The 26,598-nt window shown below is 42.8% G+C and overlaps 1 protein-coding gene across 2 annotated transcripts; it reads left to right on the top strand.

Annotated features, from left to right (window-relative positions):
- Window positions 1-1,204: 1,204 nt before the first annotated feature.
- syt13 (synaptotagmin XIII) lies at window positions 1,205-25,797 on the top strand. Of its 2 annotated transcripts, none has more exons than XM_031809074.1 (6): window positions 1,205-1,908; window positions 4,090-4,312; window positions 8,471-8,608; window positions 14,567-14,868; window positions 23,400-23,523; window positions 23,678-25,797. In XM_031809074.1, the coding sequence occupies exons 1-6, from the start codon at window positions 1,735-1,737 to the stop codon at window positions 23,980-23,982; spliced, it is 1,266 nt and encodes a 421-aa protein (XP_031664934.1). In that variant the 5' UTR covers window positions 1,205-1,734; the 3' UTR covers window positions 23,983-25,797. The 2 variants fall into 2 exon arrangements, with proteins under 2 accessions (XP_031664934.1, XP_031664938.1); XM_031809078.1 differs by having other exon boundaries at window positions 1,211-1,908; window positions 23,403-23,523; window positions 23,678-25,389.
- Window positions 25,798-26,598: the final 801 nt, after the last annotated feature.

Raw genomic sequence — 26,598 nt, 5'->3', positions numbered from 1 at the left:
CACTTTAATAATGGGAATTGATGGGAAATGATGTAAATATATCACTAGCCACTTTAAACAATGCTACCTTATATAATGTTACTTACCCTACATTATTCATCTCATATGCATACGTATATACTGGACTCTATATCATCGACTGCATCCTTATGTAATACATGTATCACTAGCCACTTTAACTATGCCACTTTGTTTACATACTCATCTCATATGTTATACTGTACTCGATATCATCTACTGTATCTTGCCTATGCTGCTCTGTACCATCACTCATTCATATATCCTTATGTACATATTCCTTATCCCCTTACACTGTGTATAAGACAGTAGTTTATTTTTATTTTTTTTTATTTTTGGGGGGAATTGTTAGTTAGATTACTTGTTCGTTATTACTGCATTGTCGGAACTAGAAGCACAAGCATTTCGCTACACTCGCATTAACATCTGCTAACCATGTGTATGTGACAAATAAAATTTGATTTGATTTGATTTGATTCATACGTCATACATCATCACACAGTTTGGAGAGATGGCCAGTGCCCTGGGGGACATTTCAGGATGTGATTAATCTAGACATGGGGATGGAATGTAAAAGAAGACTGAAGTGTTATTAAGTTATCCAGGCAGCTATGATGATGGCTTTCATTATACAGCATGTTTCCGGAAGAGCTTGCAAAGTGAAACTACTTGCAGTCAGCTACTGTTGTTAGTAATGAGCCATGGAGCCTTTTTATTTGTCATGTTCGAGTACTATACTTTTGGTTACGGCAAGAACAGTGCTTTGCCCCAAGATGTTCACAGATTTTGAGGGTCTGTTTGGAGTGTGGGTTATGTTGTTTCCATGGAAACTGCATATTAATGCAAAAGTTGGGGGACCAAATATAGAATTTGATGGGAGATTTTCCCCCTCAGCGAGAATAGATTTGTTTTTGACTGTTCATGTGGCTAAATGAAATGTCTTCTTACTCTAGCAATTTCAGATTCAGAGAGATGTTTAATTCAGAGAGGTATCCTTTGCTTAACCATGAGGAATTAACAGCAATATTGTGGTGGTGCACATTCTCCTGGCTGAACAGCATAATGGGGATAGTGCGTTGAGAGAAGGGGAATGAGATCAGCCAATTTTTTTAAACTTTCTGTTGGTGTGTAAAAAAAAAAAGAAGGTTATTCTGGGGAGTAGGATTTTTACCTCTGACGTCATTCAGATGCCAGACATGGATGGATCTGAGGGCAACAGGAAAGTGGTAGTGAGGAAGACAAGGAAGGAAGAGAAAGGAACATAGAGCTAAAGAGCACAAAGAGACAGAGAAGGGAAGCATCAATGAAACATACATATTCTGTCCTAACCAGCTAGCAGCCAGCCAGCCTCTACCCTCCCACTCCTTTCTCTCCCTTTGTCTTTTCTCATCCCTCCTCTCACTGAATATATGCAAGTAGACAAGGCGGACTTCCTCTCTCTCATGCTGTTCTCTTCTGCAGACAGGAACATTATCCCTCTGTCTCTGGATGAGGGAACTGCATACTGAAAGTGCTTGCAACCAACTGCTGGGACCCGAATGAAGTGCAGCCTGTCTCCTGAAAAATCGTCCTATTTTTGTGGGACATTTGCTGCAGACTAACCAATCAGCATCTCCGCATCTTTATTTGTAATGCTGCCTGAAGAGTAACTTGGACATATTTAGCTTCCTTTCTTCTTCCTCTTTATTTTCTCCTGTGTTGCTCTTGTTGACCAGCATGATTTTCACCACAGCTGCTGTCCTTGGTGCCACGCTGGGCACTGCGTCAGGCATCCTCACTCTCTGTGGGCTCTCACTGATCTGCAGGTCCTGTAAGAAAGGCAAGCTGGAAAGTGGTGAAGATGCAGACCCAGAGAAGGCTAAACCCAGTGTTCTGCACTCCTCACAGCAGGTGAGCTGCCCTACTACAGTACTTGCACATGAACTCAGATATTGGAGAACTTACTTTCCTGGGAGGGTAATTACCAACACCGCAGGTGACTTGGTGAATCTGTGTGACTAGGTTTATGTGATGTGGGACTGGAGTGAATGCCATGGTTATTGAGTGATACCATTGACTAAATGTCATATCACGTGTAGAGCTATCTCATAGGTGATCTATAATTGTAGTGCAGAAAGCTTTGTCCTGTATGTTTGATTTGAGTAACTACAGTTACTCTGAGTGGCATGACATCCTGGTAAATAATATAGCTAATTACAGTTGGTTAATACACTAATATAACAACTAGTCTTTAGATTTTTGAACAGGGAAGTTAGTGGGCGAAGACGATTTGCCATATCTGCTTATGACAACCTTTGATATCACCCTTAACTAATATATAGATTGTAACACAGGAAATGCAGCAGTTAAAAAACATCAGATAGGGGTTACATTACAATAATGGACTGCGGTAAGATAGAGCCCTCCATTTGGCTCCTCTGATGATCATTTGTTGTAGTCTTTTTACTGTTATGGGCACTGGAGTACAGTTAGTAGAGCACTGTATTCATGTTGCAATGGGCTGCAGGAGTCTTAATCTGTGACTCGACTTGTGGCATTGTATCAAAGTTCTGCTCACAAACCGTGTCCTTTCTGTGGGAAAGGTTGACTGTCTGTTGCAGTCCCCTTTAGAGTGAACCCACCCATCCTCTCTCTGAGCCAAAGAAAAGGTGTCGCACGTATGTCCACATTTGACCTTGACTGATTAGTCATGGAGTGAGATTCCATAGCTTTGAAGCAGACTTAACACCTCAGCAACCACTTTGAAGAACTACAGTGTGTTTAATTGAAATTCCTATTTCCTTATGGGCTGTGTAGTGTTCCTGCATATGTGTCTCATTTGAAGATGGCTAAATAATGGTGTTAGAAGCAGATACCCATCCGATGAGTTTGTGACGAGATGATGAGCGGGAAAAAACTGCTAGAACTAGCCTAATAATGAATGCATAGGTTCCCTGCACATCTGTGTCAGTGTAATTTGGGGAGGAGGGAGGAGCAGGGTACCCGTGCAGCTCACGCTACAACCTGGACTCAGGGGTAGACCTCATATAGTAAATGTAAATCCGGGACACTCCAATTAGTATTATATGTTAAGTTTTGTTTGGTATTAATTCATTTGTGGATGTCCATCATCCATTTTGTATGATATGTTACGAATTACAATTCTTATGAAATATTATGATTTGCAATTCGTACAATATTTTACCAATTTGTAATGATATGTTGCGTATTCTAATTTGTTGTGGCTAACGTTAGCAAGGTGGCTAACAATAGCTAGGCTAGGGGTTAGGGTTAGGAGTTAAGTTAAAGGATTGTTAGAGTTAAGGTTAGGGTTAGGAGTTTAACCTAACTCCTAACCTTCTGTCTTATATAACCATACCAAATGTAATATATCATACCAGATTTACATTTACTATGTTAAGTCTAGTCTATGAGACCAGGCTGCACACAGCCTTCCTTTCCTCAGCTTACACAAGCCCTCACACATGATGCATGCTCCAGGGGTACACCATGTTCCAGTCAGCTTGCTTTTTGCAGTACTTTAAATGTGTTGCTAAGGAGGTGAAAGAACACTTGCTGGTTGGAGAGATAACAACCTTACTCTTTAGTCCTCCTCTGAAATGTTTATATCCCATTATGGAATGTAACTTAACAATGTGCAATTTATTCCACAAGCATGAATAAAGTTCTATACTTTAATATAATGGCTACCAGTTACCAGTTTTAGAGTTTGATTTGGGAGAGTAATGGTGCAAGCCCAGGAGAATGGATGGAAATTCTTATCAGTATAACCATAACTCACCCATCTGAATGGCCCACACTTAGCTGACTGCCAGAGAGGTGCATTCACTGTAAATTGGTGTTCCATGTTTTCCTGTGAATTGCCAGACTGCAGTGATAATGGACTGTTATGGCCGTATTGAACCCCTCTGGGATTGGTTGCATACAGCAGGCATGCTGTCTTTGAACTGCACGACCAATACTAAATCTTCATGAAAGCAGTCTACAAACTATTTGTGATTTCTCACCACACATTGTATCATAGTACAGTTTTATGAGCCTGTCTTTAACCAACTCTTCCTCCTCCTCTAGTTCAGTGTGGAAAAATCCACAGAGCCCATCCAACCAAGGACATTGTTGAAATTTCCCAAAATATACAAGCCCAAACCGTCTGTGACCTCATCTGAGGTCATCAGCTACCCTGATCATGCTTCAGAGAAGGGGGGCGAACCCTCTCCCGAGGGACCCTCGACTGAGCCTGATGCTGGTAACCAAGCAACGGACAGCTCTGACACATTCACGATCCTCAGACAAGGTAAACCCCAACCAATAACAAACACCCTGAATTGAACAAAATAAATACCTTTATAATTTCCTGTTCTTTTCATAGCTACTATGCCTTCACCATGTTATACAATGTGTAATACTCTTCAGTTATTTAGATCCAACATTTTTCAGGTGAAATTGTACATTTAAATGGATTTTTGGATTGCATCCACTTTTTCGCTGTAAATCGGAAAAACAATTATTGGCAGAAACACATCTAGTTGGTAATTACTGTAATTAATCACTTCCTACTATTAGAGTTACCACTCACTCAGTCTCTAGATAATTGTTTGTGTTACTTAACGCACCTCTCCTCCTGCCAGAGCATTGTGATCAAAGGCTTTGCCCCGCTCTCCCTCCTTCCCTCCCTAGTCCCTACACTCATCCACTCAGTGTTATTGATGTGTCCAGTCAATGGAACCTAATGCATGATGGATAGGACTGGTCCCACAGGGCTAAAAGCTTCATACTGCTATTCTTGGTGCTTTCTTTTTTCCTTGAACCTTTATTTAACCAGGAAGGGCTCATTGAGATTTAAAATGTATTTTTCAAGAGCGTCCTGGCCAAGATAGGCAGCACCAAGTCATTACAAAAATTACAGACAAACAACATGAAAAACTACAAGTATTCTAGTAAAAAAACATAGAATTCACAAGAGTATAACAAAATCAAAAACAGCAAATTAAAAACATTGACAGGTCAGGATATCAGTCTCAAGATCATTCATCAGTGATTTAAAATACCAATCGGGACAAGTTCTTCCAGTTTAAAGGTATTTTGTAAGGCGTTCCAAGACGATGGCGCAGAGTACATGAAATCCCTTTTACCAAATTCAGTTCGGACATTTGGAACAGTTATCATGATAAAGTCCAGCGAATGAAGAGAGTACCCAGCACATTTCTAAACATAAAAAATGCCCAAATAAAAAGGTAGTAAACCCAAAATGGCTTTGTAAATAAAAGTATGCCAGTGCCTGAGCCTATGAGTGACTAGAGAAGGCCAGCCAACCCTATACAAAGTGCAGTGGTGCGTAAGGGTTTTGCAGTTTAAAATAAATCTCAAAGTGCCATGGTAAAGGGTGTCAATTGATCTCAAACACTGAGCAGAAGCATTCATATATAAAATATCCCCATAGTCTAGTAAAGGCATAAATGTAGCTGATACTAGCCTCCTTCTGGCTTCAAAAGAAAAACAGGCCTTATTCCTAAAATAAAATCCCAATTTAAGCTTCAATTTTTTTTGTAAGATGTTGAATATGCAATTTAAAAGAGAGGCCGTCATCAATTAAAATTCCAAGATATTTATATGAGGTTACAACCTCAATCTCTTTGTAATGACAGGTAGTAATAGGTGAAAGGTTCAGAGGTCTATTTCTTGCTTTAGAAAACACCATTAGTTTAGTTTTGTCAGTATTGAGGATAAGCTTCAATTGACACAAGGTATGTTGAACAGTATAAAAAGCAGTTTGCAAGTTCTGGAAAGCTTTTGTAAGAGACAAGGCACAACAGTAAATAACAGTATCATCAGCATAAAAATTAAGTTGCTCATTTTGGACATTTTCGTCTAAATAATTTATATAAATAGTGAATAAGAGAGGACGAAGTACAGAGCCTTGGGGCACACCATTAAAGACAGACAATTTAACAGACATAAGCCCATCAAATTGAGTGCACTGAGTTATATCAGACAGAGAGTCAGCAAACCATGCAACTACATGCTCTGAAAGACCTACACTCGACAATCTCTGCCTTAGTATAGCATGATCAACTGTATCAAAAGCCTTAGAGAGATCAATAAAAAGTGAGACACAGTGCTGTTTTTTGTCAAGGGCTTCAGTGATATAATTTAAAACCTTCATGGCTGCTGTAATAAAATAGAGTTTGTAAATAAAAACTCTTTTAGCTGTTCACACAAGGGTTTCAAGTATTTTCACCAGGGGTGACAGCTTTGAGATTGGCCTATAACTATTTCAAAGAGTTGGATCTCCCCCTTTTAAAAGTGGTAGGACAAATGCTGATTTCCAGATTTTCGGAATTTCATTACATTCCAGGGTTAGATTGAACAGATATGTAAGTGGTTCAGCTATGAAATCAGCTGCCAGATTTAAAAAGCAGGGATCCAAAAGATCAGGACCTGCAGGCTTTCTCTGACCTAAGGATTTCAGGGCTGTCACGGCTTTCTTCTGTTGAAGGAGAGGCGGACCAAAACGCAGCGACAGGAACAATCACCCACAAAACCCAACACCAAACAGGCTACCTAAATATGGCTCCCAATCAGAGACAATGACTAACACCTGCCTCTGATTGAGAACCATATCAGGCCCAAACACAGAAACAGATAAACAAGATATCCAACATAGAATGCCCACTCAGATCACAACCTGACCAAACAAAACATAGAACATACAAAGCAAACTATGGTCAGGGTGTGACAAGGGATTTTATGTACCTGAATGCAGTTGCCTTACAGTAACAGACAGTTTGGCAATACATGGATACTTTGATTTATTATTTGAAAAAAAATACTATTAACACACACGCTTGACTATTAATTATTTCTCAAATAATTGTTTCAAAAAAATAAAAAAATAAATGTAAGTTACACTCTGATTTTCATGGTTTAGTTGATGCACACATTTACCATTCGATGTCCCTAGGAAGAAAAACAGCCGGCCATTTCCATATAAAAGGACCCATGGGCACCAACATTTTAGGTTCATATGAGCTAAGAGTCTATATTTTTGAGAAAGTAAGGCATATATTTGCATTTGTCAAACATTTTCCTTCCTAACAATTTGGAATAAGCAAAGGCTTTGATTTCTTCTGTTTTAGAAAACATCTAACAGAAATAGTCTAAAAATGTATCAGAAATACATCAAAACACAATAATGTTGAAGTATAGACCCCTACCAACTAATACCAACAGTTATATTTAGTTTTGGAGAAATCTTTCTTCCTTCTGTAAGTTTAAGAAAAACTTCCTTGAGCCTTGAAATTGCATGACCAAAAACCCACATATCTTTAAGATATTTTCTAGTTTCTTTCCCTCATGAGGGAGGATAATGAAAGTTCACAGAAGGAACAAGTAAAGGTAGACCTATCAATTAGTTATAGTGTTTTTACTGATACCAAATTTGTTTATGAATTATTAAGTGATTAAAACTCGAAATTCCATTACCGAATCGGTAATGGAATTTCCGAAAAATTGGTAACAGAATTTCTGCAATTGAATTGGCTACAATGGGAAATCATAGTTAGTCACAAAACAAAGTTGGGTGCACAAGTTTGGACAGCATAGTACATTACAGTAGAGTACAGTACAGCAAGGAAAAATAGAGTATAGTTCAGTACAGTACTGGGCTAGAGTTCAGTACAGTACACAGTAGAGCACACTGGAGTTGAGTACACTAATGTACTGTACTGAACTCTACTGTACTGTACTGTACTGAACTCTACTGTACTGTACTGAACTCTACTCTACTGTGTTGTGCTGTGCTGTGCTGTACTGAACTCTACTGCACTCTACTGTGCTGTACTTCGATGTCAAAACTTGTGAAACATAGTCGTTTACAATTGGTTCAGATTTGGTCTGGTCTGGAGGCAGAGCTCATTAAAATAATAGCCAGTGTATAGAATAATACCCAAATATGCAAAGGAGTATATTGCATATTTCTACCTTTGTATACCTATTTAGGATACGTCACCATGAAGAGAATGACATTCATATCCATAATTATGCATTCCTGTGTAGTACAGATCAAAGGCCCATGAACAAATTCCATTACCGGGTGTAAATCCACTTCACTTGCTGTAGTTCAATGACCAAAATATATTTTTTCAAAGTCAATGTGTCATGTCATAGCTTTCATTATTTCTGCAGACGCCGTTAAATCTTAATTCAGAGCACATATTTAAGAGTTTTTGGAAAACATATTTTACCGATGTTCTGTTTCCAAACTTTGCATCTGCATGTTTCTTCCAGTAAATGTGTTTTTTGTAAAATCTTCAGTGTTAATTGTTAAAAGTAGTCCTCGTGGAGGGAGTTGTATGGTTTGTAAAACTTTGAAATCAAATGGTTTTTGCTTGGAGTCTCAATGAAAACCTGTAACCGTAGAATTTCCCAGCCCTAACGCAGCCTCTTTTCCCAGACTCAAAGGACGAAACCCCCTGTGCCAGGGATCTTACCAATGGGATGACAACAAGCAGCTCCATCTTCCACCCTAAGCTGCATTTCTCTCTCACCTATTATACTGACCAGAACGAGCTACATATCACCGTGATAGAAGGTAAGGCAACGATCTCAACAGTATCATCTGCCAGTATGTCCACTTCATGTAAATTATCAAATCAAATCAAATGTATTTATATAGCCCTTCGTACATCAGCTGATATCTCAAAGTGCTGTACAGAAACCCAGCCTAAAACCCCAGACAGCAAGCAATGCAGGTGTAGAAGCACGGTGGCTAGAAACTCCCTAGAAAGGCCAAAACCTAGGAAGAAACCTAGAGAGGAACCAGGCTATGTGGGGTGGCCAGTCCTCTTCTGGCTGTGCCGGGTGGAGATTATAACAGAACATGGCCAAGATGTTCAAATGTTCATAAATGACCAGCATGGTCAAATAATAATAAGGCAGAACAGTTGAAACTGGAGCAGCAGCACGGCCAGGTGGACAGGGGACAGCAAGGAGTCATCATGTCAGGTAGTCCTGAGGCATGGTCCTAGGGCTCAGGTCCTCCGAGAGAGAGAGAGAAAGAAAGAGAGAAAGAGAGAATGAGAGAGAGCACACTTAAATTCACACAGGACACCGAATAGGACAGGAGAAGTACTCCAGATATAACAAACTGACCCTAGCCCCCTGACACAAACTACTGCAGCATAAATACTGGAGGCTGAGACAGGAGGGGTCAGGAGACACTGTGGCCCCATCCGAGGACACCCCCGGACAGGGCCAAGCTATGAAGGGTGAGGTATCACTAAACAAGATGTTGACCCTAGTTCACCTATTAAACATAAACTCAGCAAAAAAAGAAACGTCCTCTCACTGTCAACTGCATTTATTTTCATCAAACTTAAAATATGTTCATATAAATATTTACACAACAAGATTCAACAACTGAGACATAAACTGAACAAGTGAAAACCAGCTGCATTAAGTACTGCAGTGCATCTCCTCCTCGTGGACTGCACCAGATTGGTCAGTTCTTGCTGTGAGATGTTACCCCACTCTTCCACCAAGGCACCCGCAAGTTCCCAGATATTTCTGTGGAGAATGGCCCTATCCCTGACCCTCCGATCCAACAGGTCCCAGATGTGCTCAATGGGATTGAGATCCGGGCTCTTCGCTGGCCATGGCAGAACACTGACATTCCTGTCTTGCAGGAAATCACGCACAGAACGAGCAGTATGGCTGGTGGCATTGTCATGCTGGAGGGTCATGTTAGAATGATGAATGAAGGGTACCACATGAGGGAGGAGGATGTCTTCCCTGTAACGCACAGCGTTGAGATTGCCTGCAATGACAACAAGCTCAGTCCGATGATGCTGTGACACAGCGCCCCAGACCATGACAGACCCTCCACCTCCAAATAGATCCCGCTCCAGAGTACAGGCCTCGGTGTAACACTCATTCCTTCAACGATAAACACAAATCCGACCATCACCCATGGTGAGACAAAACCGCGACTCATCAGTGAAAAGCACCTTTTACCAGTCCTGTCTGGTCCAGCGATGGTGGGTTTGTGCCCATAGGCGACGTTGTTGTCAGTGATGTTTGGTGAGGACCTGCCTTACAAGTTTACAAGCCCTCAGTCCAGCCTCGCTCAGCCTATTGCGGACAGTCTGAGCACTGATGGAGGGATTGTGCGTTCCTGGTGTGACTCGGGCAGTTGTTGTTGCCATCCTGTACCTGACCCGCAGGTGTGATGTTCGGATGTACCGATCCTGTGCAGGTGTTGTTACACGTGGTCTGCCACTGCGAGCACTGTCTTAGGCGTCTCACAGTACGGACATTGCAATTTATTGCCCTGGCCACATCTGCAGTCCTCATGCCTCCTTGCAGCATGCCTAAAGCACATTCACACAGATGAGCAGGGACCCTGGACATCTTTCTTTTGGTGTTTTTCAGAGTCAGTAGAAATACCTCTTTAGTGTCCTTAGTTTTCATAACCGTGACCTTAATTTCCTACCGTCTGTAAGCTGTTAGTGTCTTAGCGACCGTTCCACAGGTGCATGTTCATTAATTGTTTATGGTTCATTGAACAAGCATGGGAAACAGTGTTTAAACCCTTCACAATGAAGATCTGTGAAGTCATTTGGATATTTACTAATTATCTTTGAAAGACAGGGTCCTGAAAAAGGGACATTTATTTTTTTGCTAAGTTTATTTAAGTACTTCCATGACAGTGCATTTCTTTGTCAAACCTAATTTATTGACATTATCAAAAGAGGTAAACAAGCAGAAGTCTTCTGCAAATGAAAACAAAGTTAGGGGGAAAACTAATTGGCAGTTGTCTGCAAATATAATAAATCAATGTGAGGCAACAGTCAATCAAGAGTAACAAATATATGGAAATTGTCAAGGCTCAGGAGAAGACCCAGATGCAGACAGTTTCGAAGTAACAAAAGTTTATAATAGAAAACGGGGGCAGTCAAACGACAGGTCAAGGGCAGGCAGAGGTCAGTAATCCATAGCAGAGTCCAAAAGGTAGAGGAGGGCAGGCAGGCTCAGGGTCAGGGCAGGCAGTAGTCCAGGGTGGTGTGACAAGGTAGAGAACGGCAGGCAGGGTCGGGGCAGGCAGAATGGTCGGAAACGGGAACTAGAGCAAGCTAGGAGCACGGGAAAACCGCTGGTAGGCTTGACGAAACAAAACGAACTGGCAACAGACAAACAGAGTACACCGGTATAAATACACTGGGGATAATGGGGAAGATGGGCGACACCTGGAGGGAGGTGGAGACAAGCACAAAGACAGGTGAAACAGATCAGGGTGTGACAGGAAATTGTAAATGGAGACCTCACAACCCAATCCCCTCAGTGAATTGTGTCTTGTGGAGCAATATTCCCGAAGCCAATAAAGTGGCAAAGTGATGACGCACAAACACTACCACACTGGCTTCATCTATTTCAATATTCTGCCTTGCTTCTTTTATGTCCTCCATCTACCAAATAATGTATTTAATTTGTGGTGAGATAAAGCAATCCTCCGGTCTCCCCTCTTCATAAGACTGTGGGTAATTTGATAAGGGGTTGAGTAGCTCGGACACCTTTGCGTTTTGCACTCTGTTGGCTGGTCCCCGTATGTGGACGCTTATCGACTGTAGATGCTGATGCGCCGCCCAATGAAAAGGTCAGCAATGCGTCTACTTTGCCTTGCGGGTGGGTGGGTGTTAGTTGGTGGTGGGGGTAGGGTTGCAAGATGTCACCTGTTCACACCAGCATCATACGCTTGTTGTGATATGCTAACGAAGGGCACAGGTTCAAATCAAATCACATTTTATAAGTCATATGCGCCAAATACAGCAGGTGTACAGTCATGGCCAAAAGTTGAGAATGACACAAATATTAATTTTCACTAAGTCTGCTGCCTCAGTGTCTTTAGATATTTTTGTTTGTCCACCCGCCTCTTGAGGATTGACCACAAGTTCTCAATGGGATTAAGGTCTGGGGAGTTTCCTGTCCATGGACCCAAAATATCGATGTTTTGTTCCCGAACCACTTAGTTATCACTTTTGCCTTATAGCAAGGTGCTCCATCATGCTGGAAAAGGCATTGTTCGTCACCAAACTGTTCCTGGATGGTTGGGAGAAGTTGCTCTCGGAGGATGTGTTGGTACCATTCTTTATTCAGGTCTGTGTTCTTAGGCAATATTGTGAGTGAGCCCACTCCCTTGGCTGAGAAGCAACCCCACACATGAATGGTCTCAGGATGCTTTACTGTTGGCATGACACAGGACAAATGGTAGCGCTCACCTTGTCTTCTCCGGACAAGCTTTTTTACGGATGCCTCAAACAATCGGAAAGGGGATTCATCAGAGAAATTGACTTTACCCCAGTCCTCAGCAGTCCAACCCCTGTACCTTTTGCAGAATATCAGTCTGTCCCTGATGTTCTTCCTGGAGAGAAGTGGCTTCTTTGCTGCCCTTCTTGACACCAGGCCATCCTCCAAACGTCTTTGCCTCACTGTGCGTGCAGATGCACTCACACCTGCCTGCTGCCATTCCTGAGCAAGCTCTATACTGGTGGTGCCCCGATCCCACAGCTGAATCAACTTTAGGAGATGGTCCTGGCGCTTGCTGGACTTTCTTGTGCGCCCTAAAACCTTCTTCACAACAACTGAACCGTTCTCCTTGAAGTTCTTGATGATCCGATAAATGGTTGATTTAGGTGCAATCTTACTGGGAGCAATATCCTTGCCTGTGAAGCCCTTTTTGTGCAAAGCAATGATGACGGCATGTGTTTCCTTGCAGGTAACCATGGATGACAGAGGAAGAACAATGATTCCAAGCACCACCCTCCTTTTGAAGCTTCCAGTCTGTTATTCAAACTCAATCAGTATGACAGCGTGATCACCAGCCTTGTCCTCGTCAACACTCACACCTGTGTTAACGAGAGATTCACTGACATGTCAGCTGGTCCTTTTGTTTTTTGGGGATTCATTTAATTTGCATGGCAAAGGGGGACTTTGCAATTAATTGTAATTAATCTGATCACTCTTCATAATATTCTGGAGTATATGCAAATTGCCATCATACAAACTGAGGCAGCAGACTATAAAAATGAATATTTGTGTAATTCTCAAAACTTTTGCCCACGGCTGTAGACCTTACAGTGAAATGCTTACTTATGAGCCCCTAACCAACAATGCAGTTTTAAAAAATACGGATAAGAATTAGAAATAAAAGTAACAAGTAATTAAAGAGCAGCAGTAAAATAATAGCGAGACTAAATACAGGGGGGTAACGGTACAGAGTCAATGTGTGGGGGCACTGGTTAGTTGAGGTAATATGTACATGTAGGTAGAGTTATTAAAGTGACTATGCCTAGATGATAACAGAGAGTAGCAGCAGTGTAAAAGAGGGGGGGGGGGGTAGCCATTTGATTAGAAGTTCGTGAGTCTTATGGCTTGGGGATAGAAGCCGTTTAGAAGCTTCTGGGACCTAGATTTGGCACTCCTGTACCGTGTGGTAGCAGAGAGAACAGTCTCTGACTAGAGTGGCAGGAGTCTTTGACCATTTTTAGGGCCTTCCTCTGACAACGCCTGGTATAGAGGTCCTGGGTGGCAGGAAGCTTGGCCCCAGTGATGTACTGAGCCGTTCACGCTACCCTCTGTAAAGACTGGCGGTCGGACACCGAGCAGTTGCCATACGAGGCAGGGATGCAACCAGTACAGCTGCACCATGCTCTCGATGGTGCAGCTGTAGAACCTTTTGAGGATCTGAGGACCCATGCCAAATCTTTTCAGTCTCCTGAGGGGGGAATAGGTTTTGTCGTGCCCTCTTCTTTGCAGGCCAGCTGTCTGTGAGTCCTGCCTGGCATACACATACTCTCCTTATTAATACATAGCCTATACAGTTATAGCATCAGTGTATTCTACATAATAAGATATTTGGCAGACTTTGTCATATATACTTATTTCAGAAATAGGGAATTGGGAACAGCTAATGAGAATCTCTTCCACTAGCTTCGAGTTGAAGCTCGCATCCACTACAAGACCATGGTATTTGCCTACAGAGCAGTAAGAGGAACTGCCCCTCTCTACCTTCAAGCTATGCTCAAACCCTACACCCCAACCCAAATAATTTGTGGTGCCACGTCTGGTCTCTTAGCCCTCCCACCCCTAAAGCGCTTCTGTCCTGGCACCCCAATGGTGGAAGAAGCTAGGACAGTGGAGTCCCTGCCCATCTTCCGAAAACATTTGAAACCCTACCTCTTCAAAGAGAATCTTAAATAATCCCCCCTTTCAAGAATGCCTTTTATGAAATAAAAACACACTTTACTCCTCTCCTTACTAGCACTGACTTTGCTAATAGCTACTTTACTGAGGAAAAATGTACTTACTATGACATGTGGTTGTCCCACCTAGCTACTGTATCTTAAGATGAATGCACTAACTGTAAGTCTCTCTGGATAAGATCATCTGCTAAATTACTCAAATTTAAAAATTTAATTAAAACTACATCAATAGACTGCTATTCTCAGGGTTTGCTCCCCTCGCTCTGTTGCCTCCCCTCTGTCTTTCTCTGTAGCGGAGCATTTGTGTGTGGGGTCGGGCTGTGAGGGCTATGTGGCCGGAGTCCTGACCTTTGCAGCAGGACAGAGGGAGGCCCAGACCTCGTCGCGACGCCTGACCAGCCACACCCGCTGGGAGGAAGGATTGGTGTTCTCCCTGCCAGGAGGGTATGAGGTGGAGGGCGAAGTGGCTCTCTCCCTGCACAGTTGTGACCGCTTCTCTCAGAACACCAACCTCGGCGTTATGAGGTTCAAGCTGGTTGATGTGGGCATGATGTCCAACGCAGACTGCTGGGTCGACCTTCAACCACCAAAACAGGTAGACTACCCTGTTCTTATCATTGATACATAGTAGATGGCATTGGCTGCAAAGTTAAAGAGTGACTGCCCCTAAAAACAACAAATCCTTGTGGCCTATGTGGCATCGATATCAAATCACAAAACTCCCTAGAAAGGCCAGAACTTAAGAAACCTAGAGAGGAACCAGGCTATGAGGGGTGGCCAGTCCTCTTCTGGCTGTGCCAGGCGGAGATTATAAAAGAACATGGCCAAGATGTTCAAATGTTCATATGTTACACACGCCTCTGTGAAGAGGGAATGCAACACCCTGCTACAACTCAACTCCACTCCCCGTGAAGTGAAAGAAGTATGCACTGTAGGTGCGAGTAAGGATGACAAAACGGCAGAATTTACCACTTACTAGGAATTTATTCCTTCACACGGTAATATGGGGAAAAGGGGCTGGACGGAACCAAAGCAAATATCAGAGCCCCCTCTCCTATCTTACCTGCCTAACCACTACTTACCTAATTTAGCACCACCTTGTGCCCTAACCAAAATACAGGGTGTGGTCCACCCAGGTCTTACCTAGTGTGCCTAGACAGTGAATATGCTACAGGTATACAGTATGTATGCCCGCGGGCCTCTTGCCTAAACACTCTAGGTGCCTTCCCCTTCCCCCTGGGAACAAATGAAACAGAATATTAAACAATTTCACAAACACAGGACATCAAATATCCTCTATCTGACTGAGCAACAAACTAACACAGTACATACCAACTGCTCCCAGCTACAACTAACACAGTAAATAACCCTGAGCCATCAGCCTCCTCTCTCAGCAATCATCTCTCTATATCACAATCAATCTTTCTGCAATGACCTCCCAGCTATCATCTCTCTTCTGAACAGAACACTGGCTTTTATATAGCTTCAGAAGGAGATTAATCGGATACAGCTGTAATTTGACGAGAGGGCGGGGTCAGCTCCAATTAGCCGTGGAGTCGACCAATCAGCTGCTTGGGGAATTTCAGGAAGCCATCTCCTGAAACACACACTCAAATACACAAACTACAATACAGAAACTGGGGAACGTAACACATAGATGACCAGCAGGGTCAAATAATAATAATCACAGTGGTTGTCGAGAGTGCAACAGGTCAGCACCTCACGAGTAAATGTCAGTTGGCTTTTCATAGCCGATCATTCAGAGTATCTCTACCGCTCCTGTCTCTAGACAGTTGAAAACAGCAGGCCTGGGACAGGTAGCACGTCCGGTGAACAGGTCAGGGTTCCATAGCCGCAGGCACAACAGTTGAAACTGGAGCAGCAGCACGGCCAGATGGACTGGGGACAGCAAAGAGTCATCAGGCCAGGTAGTCCTGAGGCATGGTCCTCAGGACTATGAGTCAGAAACATTTATTTTAGTATCAAAATTGACTACAAAGTGTACATAAGGCCATATGTCCACTCCGCCCACTTCGCCTACCTTCATTGAATGGGGCTCCCCAACCAACATTTTCAAAGGATCACGGCCGTTTGAGACTGAAAAGACTTAAACGGATTGACCATGCAACACATGCTTCCAGCAAGATGCACAGCCAACAACTATGGTTTGCATGCCCTGCCGAAGGACCCTATATCATGCGGAATAGGTGGTTGGAGTTTGTTGGTCCCCAGTGATGGTGAGTATACTGCTAGCTAGACCATAGACTGCTGGTTATGTATCTGGTTATGTATATTGATAATCATTATCACGATCATCGCTAGCATAGCGGATGTTATTTGACGACATCATACTATGGCAAATTTGTTTCCTACTAATTATTTGGCTAGCGATGAAATCATATTTCCATGCCACTCTAAGTTAGTGTCGAGGGCACAATATATATATTGTTATTCGAGAGATGTCCTTTTTGCAACCAAACATGCAGTATAGAGACCAGCAAGGGGGCCCTCGCTGTGAGCATTCCAATTGCAAGTATCCGGCCAGCAACTTTCACCTGTCTGCGGCATCATTTGTAAAAAATACAGAAGGTAACCCACTTCATTACATTTGATACATTTGATAACCCAATTGTGAAACATAATTGATGTAAACTGACATTACTTGTTGCTTATTTTCTACTTTGTAGATGCATATAATGTCCGGAGCATAACCTAGCTTGGTAGAACAAGATTGATCTGAAGTGAAATAGAAAGATGAACGCAGCAATCAGGTTGGTTTCACCAGGCTAATCATAATCAGTGCTGTGTGTGTGTGTGTGTGTGTGTGTGTGTGTGTGTGTGTGTGTGTGTGTGTGTGTGTGTGTGTGTGTGTGTGTGTGTGTGTGTGTGTGTGTGTGTGTGTGTATGTGTGTGTGTGTGTGTGACCGACCAGTATCTTTGATGAGGGGCCAGGAGCTGATCTACGCTGCTATGCCCATCAAAGGGGCTCTGGCAAATACCTCACTTCCAGCCTCACCTCTTACCTGCTCACCAACGGTCGTTGATGGGGAGAACAGCATTAGGTAGGTTTAGTCTGACCTGTTAAAACGTCAACATAGTACCTGTTTGTGCATCAGATATTACCTATCCTAACTGCCATTGGTAATAGAACAGTGACTATGTGCATATGTGTTCACAGAAACATGTATGGGGCCAGTACATGGAGACTTGCAAGATGATGTGATGAAGTCCAGACTGACAGATGGGCTTGATACTGATGTCTCTGAAAGGAGAGAGAGCTTACACTCTGCATAAACATTTTTACTAGAAACAACTTTTACTTGTATTGTCTTTTTTAATTATTGAATTGAATGGTATCAGTGAACATGGGGAGGGAGAAACCATGTGTATTCTGCATCTGATCAGGGAACTCCTTTTGTATATGGGATACCACACAGGAAGGTACTGTATGACCACTCTGACATGTTTGCCAAGGTATCCCCTTTACCACCAGACAAACATGCTGATAGTCACAGTGTCTGTATCGGCTGGGAATGCCAATGAAAGGTGTTCATTGTTATGTTAGCAGAACACTGCTTCTATGGTATTATGTAAAGGGTTTTTTATTCCACATCTTTCTGCTACTACATTTAAAAGTTATCAAAACACTTAGTTTAAAATAGCAATTGCATTCTTCTCATATTACTCTGTAATCAAAACAAACCAATACTGCCCGATGACTGAGGCTACTGAGGGCTAAATAAAGCAAAGGTAATCAAGGTGATGATGAAGTCCAGGTGTACGTAATGATGGGAAGCAAGTGTGCGTAATGATGGGGAGCAGGTGTATTTAATGATGGTTGTAGGGCCGGTGGTTAGTAGACCGGCGAGGGGGAGCAACAACCATAACAGTGGTGAAACCATCAGAAAGGGGGGAGATCATTAACAAAGTCTATGGACAGATGGCACCAAGGCCGCTTGAGGCAGGGGAAGGGGAAGTAGTTGCCCTGCTGGAGCGTGCCGGTGAGATTTGGATTGTGCACATACAGAGCAGGAGTTGAAATAGGGGGCAACGTCCTGTGCCAATGTGGGCCACCAGTACTTATCGGAGAGGGATTGGATGGTGCAGGTGATACCTGGGTGCCCAGCGGCGAGGGATGTGTGTGCCCAGGTCAACAGCCGATCTCTTACCCCGTGGGGACGTATATGTGCTCTGGAGGACAGGTATCCGGAGCGGATTCCCTTTACAGAGCCTGGTGGATGTCCACGTCTACATCCCAAAACAAGGGGCCAACAATACAGGAGGACAGATTGATGGGCTTAAGGGCACTCACAGAACTCTCAACCAACGTGGAACCACAGGGTACGGGAAAGCAGGTCCTCCTGCATCCTGTTCCCCAGGCGGTGATATTCATCTTCAAGCTGGAGATGGTGGGGTTATGTCGTTGGAGCCACGGGAGGCCGAGGATGACTGTGTACAGGAGCGGTGATGATGAGGAAGGCTTTCCTGGTGCATGGTCCCACGGTGAGGGTGAGTGGTGCTGTGATGTGCGTGATAGTGCCAGATCCCAATGGTCGATAATCCCAATGGTCGATAATCCAGGGCTTGGACTGGAAAAGGAGAGGAGAGCGGGTACAAGGCGAGGGCCTGGTTGATTAAATTCCCCGCGGCACCGGAGTCCACTAGTGCTGTAGAGACAACACATGAGGGACAGCCAGCCAGTGAAATTCAGGCTCTGCCTCACAACAGCCAAAGGAGGAGGGCGAGGAGAGGGGTAGGTGCCGGCACTCCCAAACAAGGTTATCCAGACGGATGGCCATCGCGATGAGTGCGTCCAAGGATAGGTTGTCATCCCGACACGCCAACTCCGTTTGGACCTCTTTTCGCGCAGTCCTCACCGGCTCATTCCATCTGCTGGAGGCTGCCACAATCTGAAATCTGAGGGCGTACTTCGCAGCGGTCTGGGAACCCTTATTGGAGCTGGAGAAGTCACTCCCCTCCCTCTCTGCCCTCTGGAGGATGGTCAAAGACCATCTTGAACAGACCCATGAACCTCTCATAGGATCCCAGCTCCTCCTCTTCTCTCTCCCAGACGGCCGTAGCAAGCCAAAAAACGAGGCCAAATCACCGGGTGATTTGTTCCCTCCAATATTATTATATTTTTTGTCAATTGAATTGTGTAGGACTGTGTTCCTCTTCAAGACCATCACATATATCATTTTTAGTCATGAGAAGTACTATAACTGTTTATTTTCTTTTGAAGACTGGGTGGAATCATGAGTGATTCTGAATTGGGGTGAGATGCGTCACTGTGTGTTTAGTGTGTTTCCACTAACTATCTCGAACCTGTGCTAATTGTCTCTCCTCTGCTTCTCTGAGCTGTCAGAAGGTGTTCATTATAAAAAGTAGGCGTTGCCATGGCATCCTTCGAGAGACCCTACCCCTCTGTGATCTGATAGTGACTTGAGCCATCCCAGCTCGCAAACAAGACAACTGTTCTGTAGATCTGGTGAAACTGAATACTAGGCACTGTGATCAAAATATATTTTTTATTCAAGGCCAAACTAATTTAGCTCAATGGCTAGATTTGATCTGCCTGTCTGTATGGCTACCCTGTAACAAGCACTTTTAAGCCTCCTCAAGATACAGTTGTAACCATCCGCCTTTATGGTAACCTAAAGATGATTTAGTAAAAAGGACAGCTACTCAAGCTGCTATAGAAAAATGCAATCCATTTCACGCCTCAGTCTCAGTGACACAGGGAGGATTTGTATATAGAGTTGAAAGAGAGATTGTTGTTGGTCGTTTTGTTTGAAATCTCTGAAAGGATTGAGTACATACAGAGAGAAAATGTATACTGCAAGTCCTTTTCAGTTTATTAGCTTCTGATCCATTTGAAAGGCTGGGAAGCCTTTAAAAAAAGGGTTTTTTACGAAACCCAATTTGATCTGGTTTCTCTTTTCTGTCAAAACAGCTCATTCTGACCACCCACAAGCTGTTATTCAATTAAAACATCAGCTACAGGGACACCTGTGTGATAATGAGGATTTAATAAAAAAAACAGCTAGCTCTCCAGTCTTTCCTGGCTGCTGCATCGTGAGCCTCCGAGCTAGGCAGCAGATCAGAATCTACGTCATCACAAACCCTGGGGATTTTTTTCTTCTTCAGGGATGCGCAAGAGAGCCTGAAGTCCTGCCAGGAATCACAAATAGGGATGCTGGAGAGCTGGAGAGGGAGTGGGAGATGACGGAGAGAGATACGAGGATGACATGAGATAAATAAGTCATGCCAAAGATGAAAAGAGCAGATAGAGGAGACAGAGGACAGGAGGAGGCTGAGAGATATAGGGAGGGGAAGGCGGGAGTTTGTATGATGTGGGTTGTGACGCAAGTGATACACGCCACTGCGGAAAAATAGCTATAAATTATTTTCTAATTGAGCACAGTGAGAAGTTTCTCAGCTCTTTATTTAATGGTCCTAGCTGCATAGAGAGAGCGCAGGAGCAGATGGGGCTGACAGAAGCCAGGGATGACACACGCAGCAGTAGACTGCGCTGTAGCTCCTCAAGAAATCACACACTATGATACTCCACTGAAGAAAGATAGGAGATATTTCATTTATTAGATGTCCACTGAAAGAGAGACAAACATTTTCATAAAACCTTTGATTTGGTTGTGAACTCAGCAACAAAAAAAAAGAAACGTCCTCTCTCTGTCAACGACATTAATTTTCTGCAAAATGCACGTGTCAATATTTGTATGAACATAACGAGATTCAACCACTGAGGTGGGGGGGGGGGGGGGGGGGGTCAAAAGTAACAGTCAGTATCTGGTGTGGCCATCAGCTGCATTAAGTACTGCAATGCATCTCCTCCTCATGGACTGCACCAGATTTGCCCGTTCTTGCTGTGAGATGTTACCCCACTCTTCCACCAAGGCACCTGCAAGTTCCCAGACATTTCTGTGGGGAATGGCCCTAGACCTCACCCTCCGACAAAACAGGTCCCAGACGTGCTCAATGGGATTGAGATCCGGGCTCTTCACTGGCCATGGCAGAACACTGACATTCTTGTCTTGCAGGAAATCACGCACAGAATGAGCAGTATGGCTGGTGGTATTGTCATGCTGGAGTGTCATGTCAGGATGAGTCTACAGGAAGGGTACCACATAAGGGAGGAGGATGTCTTCCCTGTAACGCACAGCGTTGAGATTGCCTGCAATGACAACAAGCTCAGTCCGATGATGCTGGGACACACCGCCCCAAACCATGACAGACCCTCCACCTCCAAATAGATCCCACTCCAGAGTACAGGCCTCGGTGTAATGCTCATTCCTTCGATGATAAACACAAATCTGACCATCACCCCTGGTGAGACAAAACCGCAACTGATCAGTGAAGAGCACTTTTTGCCAGTCCTGTCTGGTCCAGCGACAGTGGGTTTGTGCCCATAGGCGACGTTGTTGTCAGTGATGTTTGGTGAGGACCTGCCTTACAACAGGTCTACAAGCCCTCAGTCCAGCCTCTCTCAGCCTATTGTGGACAGTCTGAGCACTGATGGAGAGATTGTGCGTTCCTGGTGTAACTCTTGCAGTTGTTGTTGCCATCCTGTACCTGTCCCGCAGGTGTGCTGTTCGGATGTACCGATCCTGTGCAGGTGTTGTTACATGTGGTCTGCCACTGCGAGGACAATCAGCTGTCCATCCTGTCTCCCTGTAGAGCTGTCTTAGGCATCACAGTACAGACATGGCAATTTATTGCCCTGGCCACAGCTACAGTCCTCATGCCTCCTTGCAGCATGCCTAAGGCACATTCACACAGATGAGCAGGATCCCTGGGCATCTTTCTTTTGGTGTTTTTCAGAGCCAGTAGAAATGCCTCTTTAGTGTCCTAAGTTTTCATAACTGTGACCTTAATTGCCTACCGTCTGTAAGCTGTTAGTGTCTTAACGACAGGTGCATGTTCATGAATTGTTTATGGCTCATTGAACAAGCATGGGAAACAGTGTTTAAACCCTTTATCAAGGAAGATCTGTGAAGTCATTTGGATTTTCACTAATTGTCTTTGAAAGACAGGGTCCTGAAAAAGCGACATTTCTTTTTTACGTTTTTTTAGTTTAGTTGTATGGAGTTATTGACTCAGAGAAGAACACTATTCAAAGAACAAGACTACCCCATTCCCTTTGCATCGATTACTTACCACTCCTTTGATATATTGCTCACAGCGAATCCAAGAGTAAGTCAGGCTGCTACTTTAAAGTGTTTACCTGCCATGGATTGCAGATTATAAAGGGACGCTCAAGCTGTAAAACTGTACTGTGCTCTTTGGTGCTGTTAAAATGATGTAGTTAACATGTCATTTTCAAGCACCCCCTAAAAAAGCAATTTATGCCTCGTCTATGCTGCATATTCACTAATGCATAACCCTTGACTTTTTGCCCATTAGTGGGCTCCCTATTTTTTGTGTGGCCTGTTTCGACATATTACAAACCACTTCCTCTTATGTGCACTACTGGAAGACCAAAGATCCTAGATATCAATCACTTTCACTAATCAACCCTCCGCATAGTTGGCTATGCATGATAACAGTTTGACAAAAGGTGGAGTGTTGACTGTAAAGCCTCTCCTACACACACATTACGTTCAAATGATATTACTTTTACAACAGACTCTTCCCTGGTTATAAGAGTCTCTGATATTCCACTTAGTAAAGTGACATATTGGTGCATATTGCAGTATGCCGCTAACCCACGCACGAAGACCATTTATGGAAGTGGCACGATTTCAGATCAATGTGAGATTCACCAGTAGCATCAGAAGCGTAATAGCAGTGATTATAATGATTTGTGCCTAATGAATCCTAATCTTCCTGAGGCACAGAGGTGACTCACACAGCCATTCATCCAGTCCATTTGTTTACTAGTGAATCAGACCTTTGTGTCCATTAATGATGGCGTCAAGGTAACAGGCACGTGTACACACCTTATTGTCAGTCATAAATCGACATTGCATATTTTGATATTTGTTCTAACCTTTGTATACCAAAGTCTGTTGAAGTTTTATGTGCTGTTTTTTTACATTATTTGCAGAGTAAAGGTTTTCATGTGACTTGTTCTAATCACAGTGAACTGGTGTGATTGACTATAATCAGCAGGATGTCCAGTCAGCGGGAGAGCTCCTGCTGTCCATAAGTTACCTGCCTGCAGCCAACCGGCTGGGAGTAGTGGTGATGAAGGCTAGAGGACTACAGTCGGACAAGCTGAAGGACTCCATAGGTACACCCTGTTTATTAATGCCTACAACTGCTCTTCAAATCATACAACCATGAACAACCATTCAGCCACAGGTTGACGACAGAGTATACTAAAATGGAAAAATATTGTTGTTGGTGGATTTCATTGCAGTGACGGATTTGTTCCTTGTTCCTAGACCTGTCTGTGAAACTGGCCCTGAAGCACCAGACTACCAAGCTGAAGAAGAAGCAGACGCGACGGGTCAAGCACAAGATGAACCCAGTGTGGAATGAGATGATGATGCTGGAGGTTCCCCGCGAGCTGCTATCTAAATCCAGTCTGGACTTGGAGGTTTTGAATCAGGCAGGTCCTGGTGAGCAGGAGTCCCTGGGCCGCTGTCAGCTGGGTTTACATGCCTCTAATACTGGCCTCCAACACTGGCAGCAGATGCTAGACAACCCCCGTAAGCAGATCGCCATGTGGCACCCATTGTATGACTAAGATAACCACCTGTCCGCTTTGCCATTCCAAATACCCAAATAGTATACCACACATAAAAACAAGGCTGGACTGAGTAATTCCGGATCCTGCCTTCCTGGATCAGGATTTAAGAGCCTAAATCTATGTATCCACTTATATGGAAATGGAAATATATATATATATATATATATATATATATATGGAAATGATATGGAAATGATCCCATTGCCTGCCATTATTTATCCCACAGCAGCCTATAACATGTCAGCAATAGTATACACCGAACTGACATATCACTGGATATCACAGAATTTCCCAAGATTTCCAACTATGAACACATTTAATATATTCAACGAAACTCATCAATGCAATGTAATACTTGTAGTACCTATACTTAACCACCTCTATGATCTGTTTCTATAGCTGAACAGAATACACATGATAAGTAATGTCTGTGTTTCTGTGGTATGGGGGATTATGTGTATGGTATGTAATGATATGATTAACACAAGTGAATTATTCTACAGTAGAGCTGTCATTGTATTTGTAAAGTGATGTATTCACACACTTGGAAAGCAATGGAGAAAATGCGCCGAGCAGAAAGTAAAAAGCCTGCCAATATTGAATGGATCGGAGATTCAAAAGCCCTGTGATGGAATTACAGGCGACTATACGTTTTAAAGTTGAACTCATTACACAGGGTCTTAAAACGGCAGCTAAAGTTATAGAAATTATGGATAAAAAAAATCATGCAGTGTTTATTCAGGTAATATACGGTATTTGTCATTTTTATGAATATGCGCAGCTGTATTTTATCTTTGGAGAATACGAGAGTTGTTACACATGTTATATTCAAAGTAGTTCAATACAACTATCAACTTATCCCATTTTCACACCTGTTTCCATTCAACCCACTTTGCTTCAGTTATTATGTACAAAAGGTATTTTTCTCCCGTGTAGTTTTGCTTGTACGTAGCTTTTGTCAAGTGAAGTGCTATAGACTGAGCCAGTGAGAAACATACTGTGTCATTTGAAACTTTACATACGGACACACGACATGTGTGTGAAAATAAAAAAAGCTACCTGCACGATCTTCGAAATATGTAATGCCAAATGCCAAATGCCACTACCGTTATCATGCTGAGATGAAGTTACACATTAATATCACCCATCCAAGCCATTTCACAAAAAAACTAAGATTTACTGTAACAGACCGGGATATAATCAAACTATGGCTAGTTCACATGCACGTGTTGTATTTACAAGAACACTGGTAATACTGTATGCTGAGTTGTTTGTTGTTGTTGTAAATCATGTCACTCTTCAAGTGCAACAAGGGATTCATCTCTCTCAATACACCTACGTAAATCCTATTCACAGTACGTAGCCTACTCCTTGACTCACAATCACAGGCTTGTATTTTCTGCTGAAAAAAAAATGTGTTGCAGTTTCCATTTTAAAACAAATGTATATTTTTTTTGATGAAATTATTTCAACAAATGTCTTATTTTGTGTGCTTATTGTACTTAGGCCTTAGGTCATCATTTGTAGATATTAGTCATTTTTTAAAGACATATCTTCATGAGACTGATTGATCATTTGCCAGATTGCTTTAGGATGCCATGGCCATTATATTCCTGCCTATTTGTTAAGATATGAACAATCTACTGTGTAAGTAGTGCAACCATTATGCATGCGATGGTGTGCAAAGCGCATACACTTTATAGCCCTAAACAACAGCACTTCCAACTAATGATGTAGCTACATTGTTATGTAAAATAACTGGTGCAGATGCAGTGGTTGGATATAAAGCTACAATAAATCATCCAGCATTTCCAGGCAGTTGTCTTCTGTGAACTATCCATTACAATCTCCCTGCAGCTGCAGACATGGCCAGAATGAATAATGAATGCTTGTTTCCAATGTGCCGGTTATATAACATAACCAAATATTACAGTTCACAGTTCATCAACCTCAATATCCATCATGGCCCCTAAATGAAAAGAGAGAAAAACGATGGGACATTTTTTTATCCATTGCCTGGCAAGGACAACATGAACCTGGAAGAATAATTGCAATAATGAGAACCAAGAAATAAACCCACTGATTCATTAATAAGTGAAACGTACTGACTAGATCAGCCTGTCCCATGGGTCTGATACTTCTCTTTTCAGTTTAAAATGGGAAAAAAAGTGCCTGTTGCTGCCTAGTTCTGTTTCAGCCATTGTCTTGGCCAGAGTCAAATCTGATGTAGGACAATGTGATGAGGCTTAACAGTTGTGACATCATTGTGTAATGAATAAATAAAATGACCAAAATCAAGTATCGTCTAGCTCGAACCAAGAGGTTTATTTAGACTAATAAGCCACAGTTTCAAATGTTCTAGCTCAATACAGACTGGGTTAGACTTAAAGCACCTATAAATCATCAGTTGGCATTAAAAAAAGAATGGCACTCGCGGGAAGTGAGATACAGTATATTTTCCAAGTGAAATGTAGAAAAGTGAACTGTGGATGCCAAAGACACAACCCTTATTATATAAACATTTATGCAACTTTCTATAGTCTTCAACAATACATAAGACTTTGACAATACATAATACAAATAACAGGACAGATAGCAAATGCAAATAATAGA

The sequence above is a fragment of the Oncorhynchus kisutch genome, linkage group LG3 (genome assembly GCF_002021735.2).
Source record: "Oncorhynchus kisutch isolate 150728-3 linkage group LG3, Okis_V2, whole genome shotgun sequence".
NCBI lineage: Eukaryota > Metazoa > Chordata > Actinopteri > Salmoniformes > Salmonidae > Oncorhynchus > Oncorhynchus kisutch.
This window is presented reverse-complemented; position numbering and strand designations above follow the sequence as displayed.

Excerpts from the sequence above, each read along its gene's own strand:
- syt13 (XM_031809074.1), top strand. The coding sequence starts at position 1,735 with ATGATTTTCACCACAGCTGCTGTCCTTGGTGCCACGCTGGGCACTGCG. Across the intron at positions 1,909-4,089 it reads TTCTGCACTCCTCACAGCAG|TTCAGTGTGGAAAAATCCAC; the intron begins GTGAGCTGCCCT and ends CTCCTCCTCTAG. Across the intron at positions 8,609-14,566 it reads ACATATCACCGTGATAGAAG|CGGAGCATTTGTGTGTGGGG; the intron begins GTAAGGCAACGA and ends CTTTCTCTGTAG.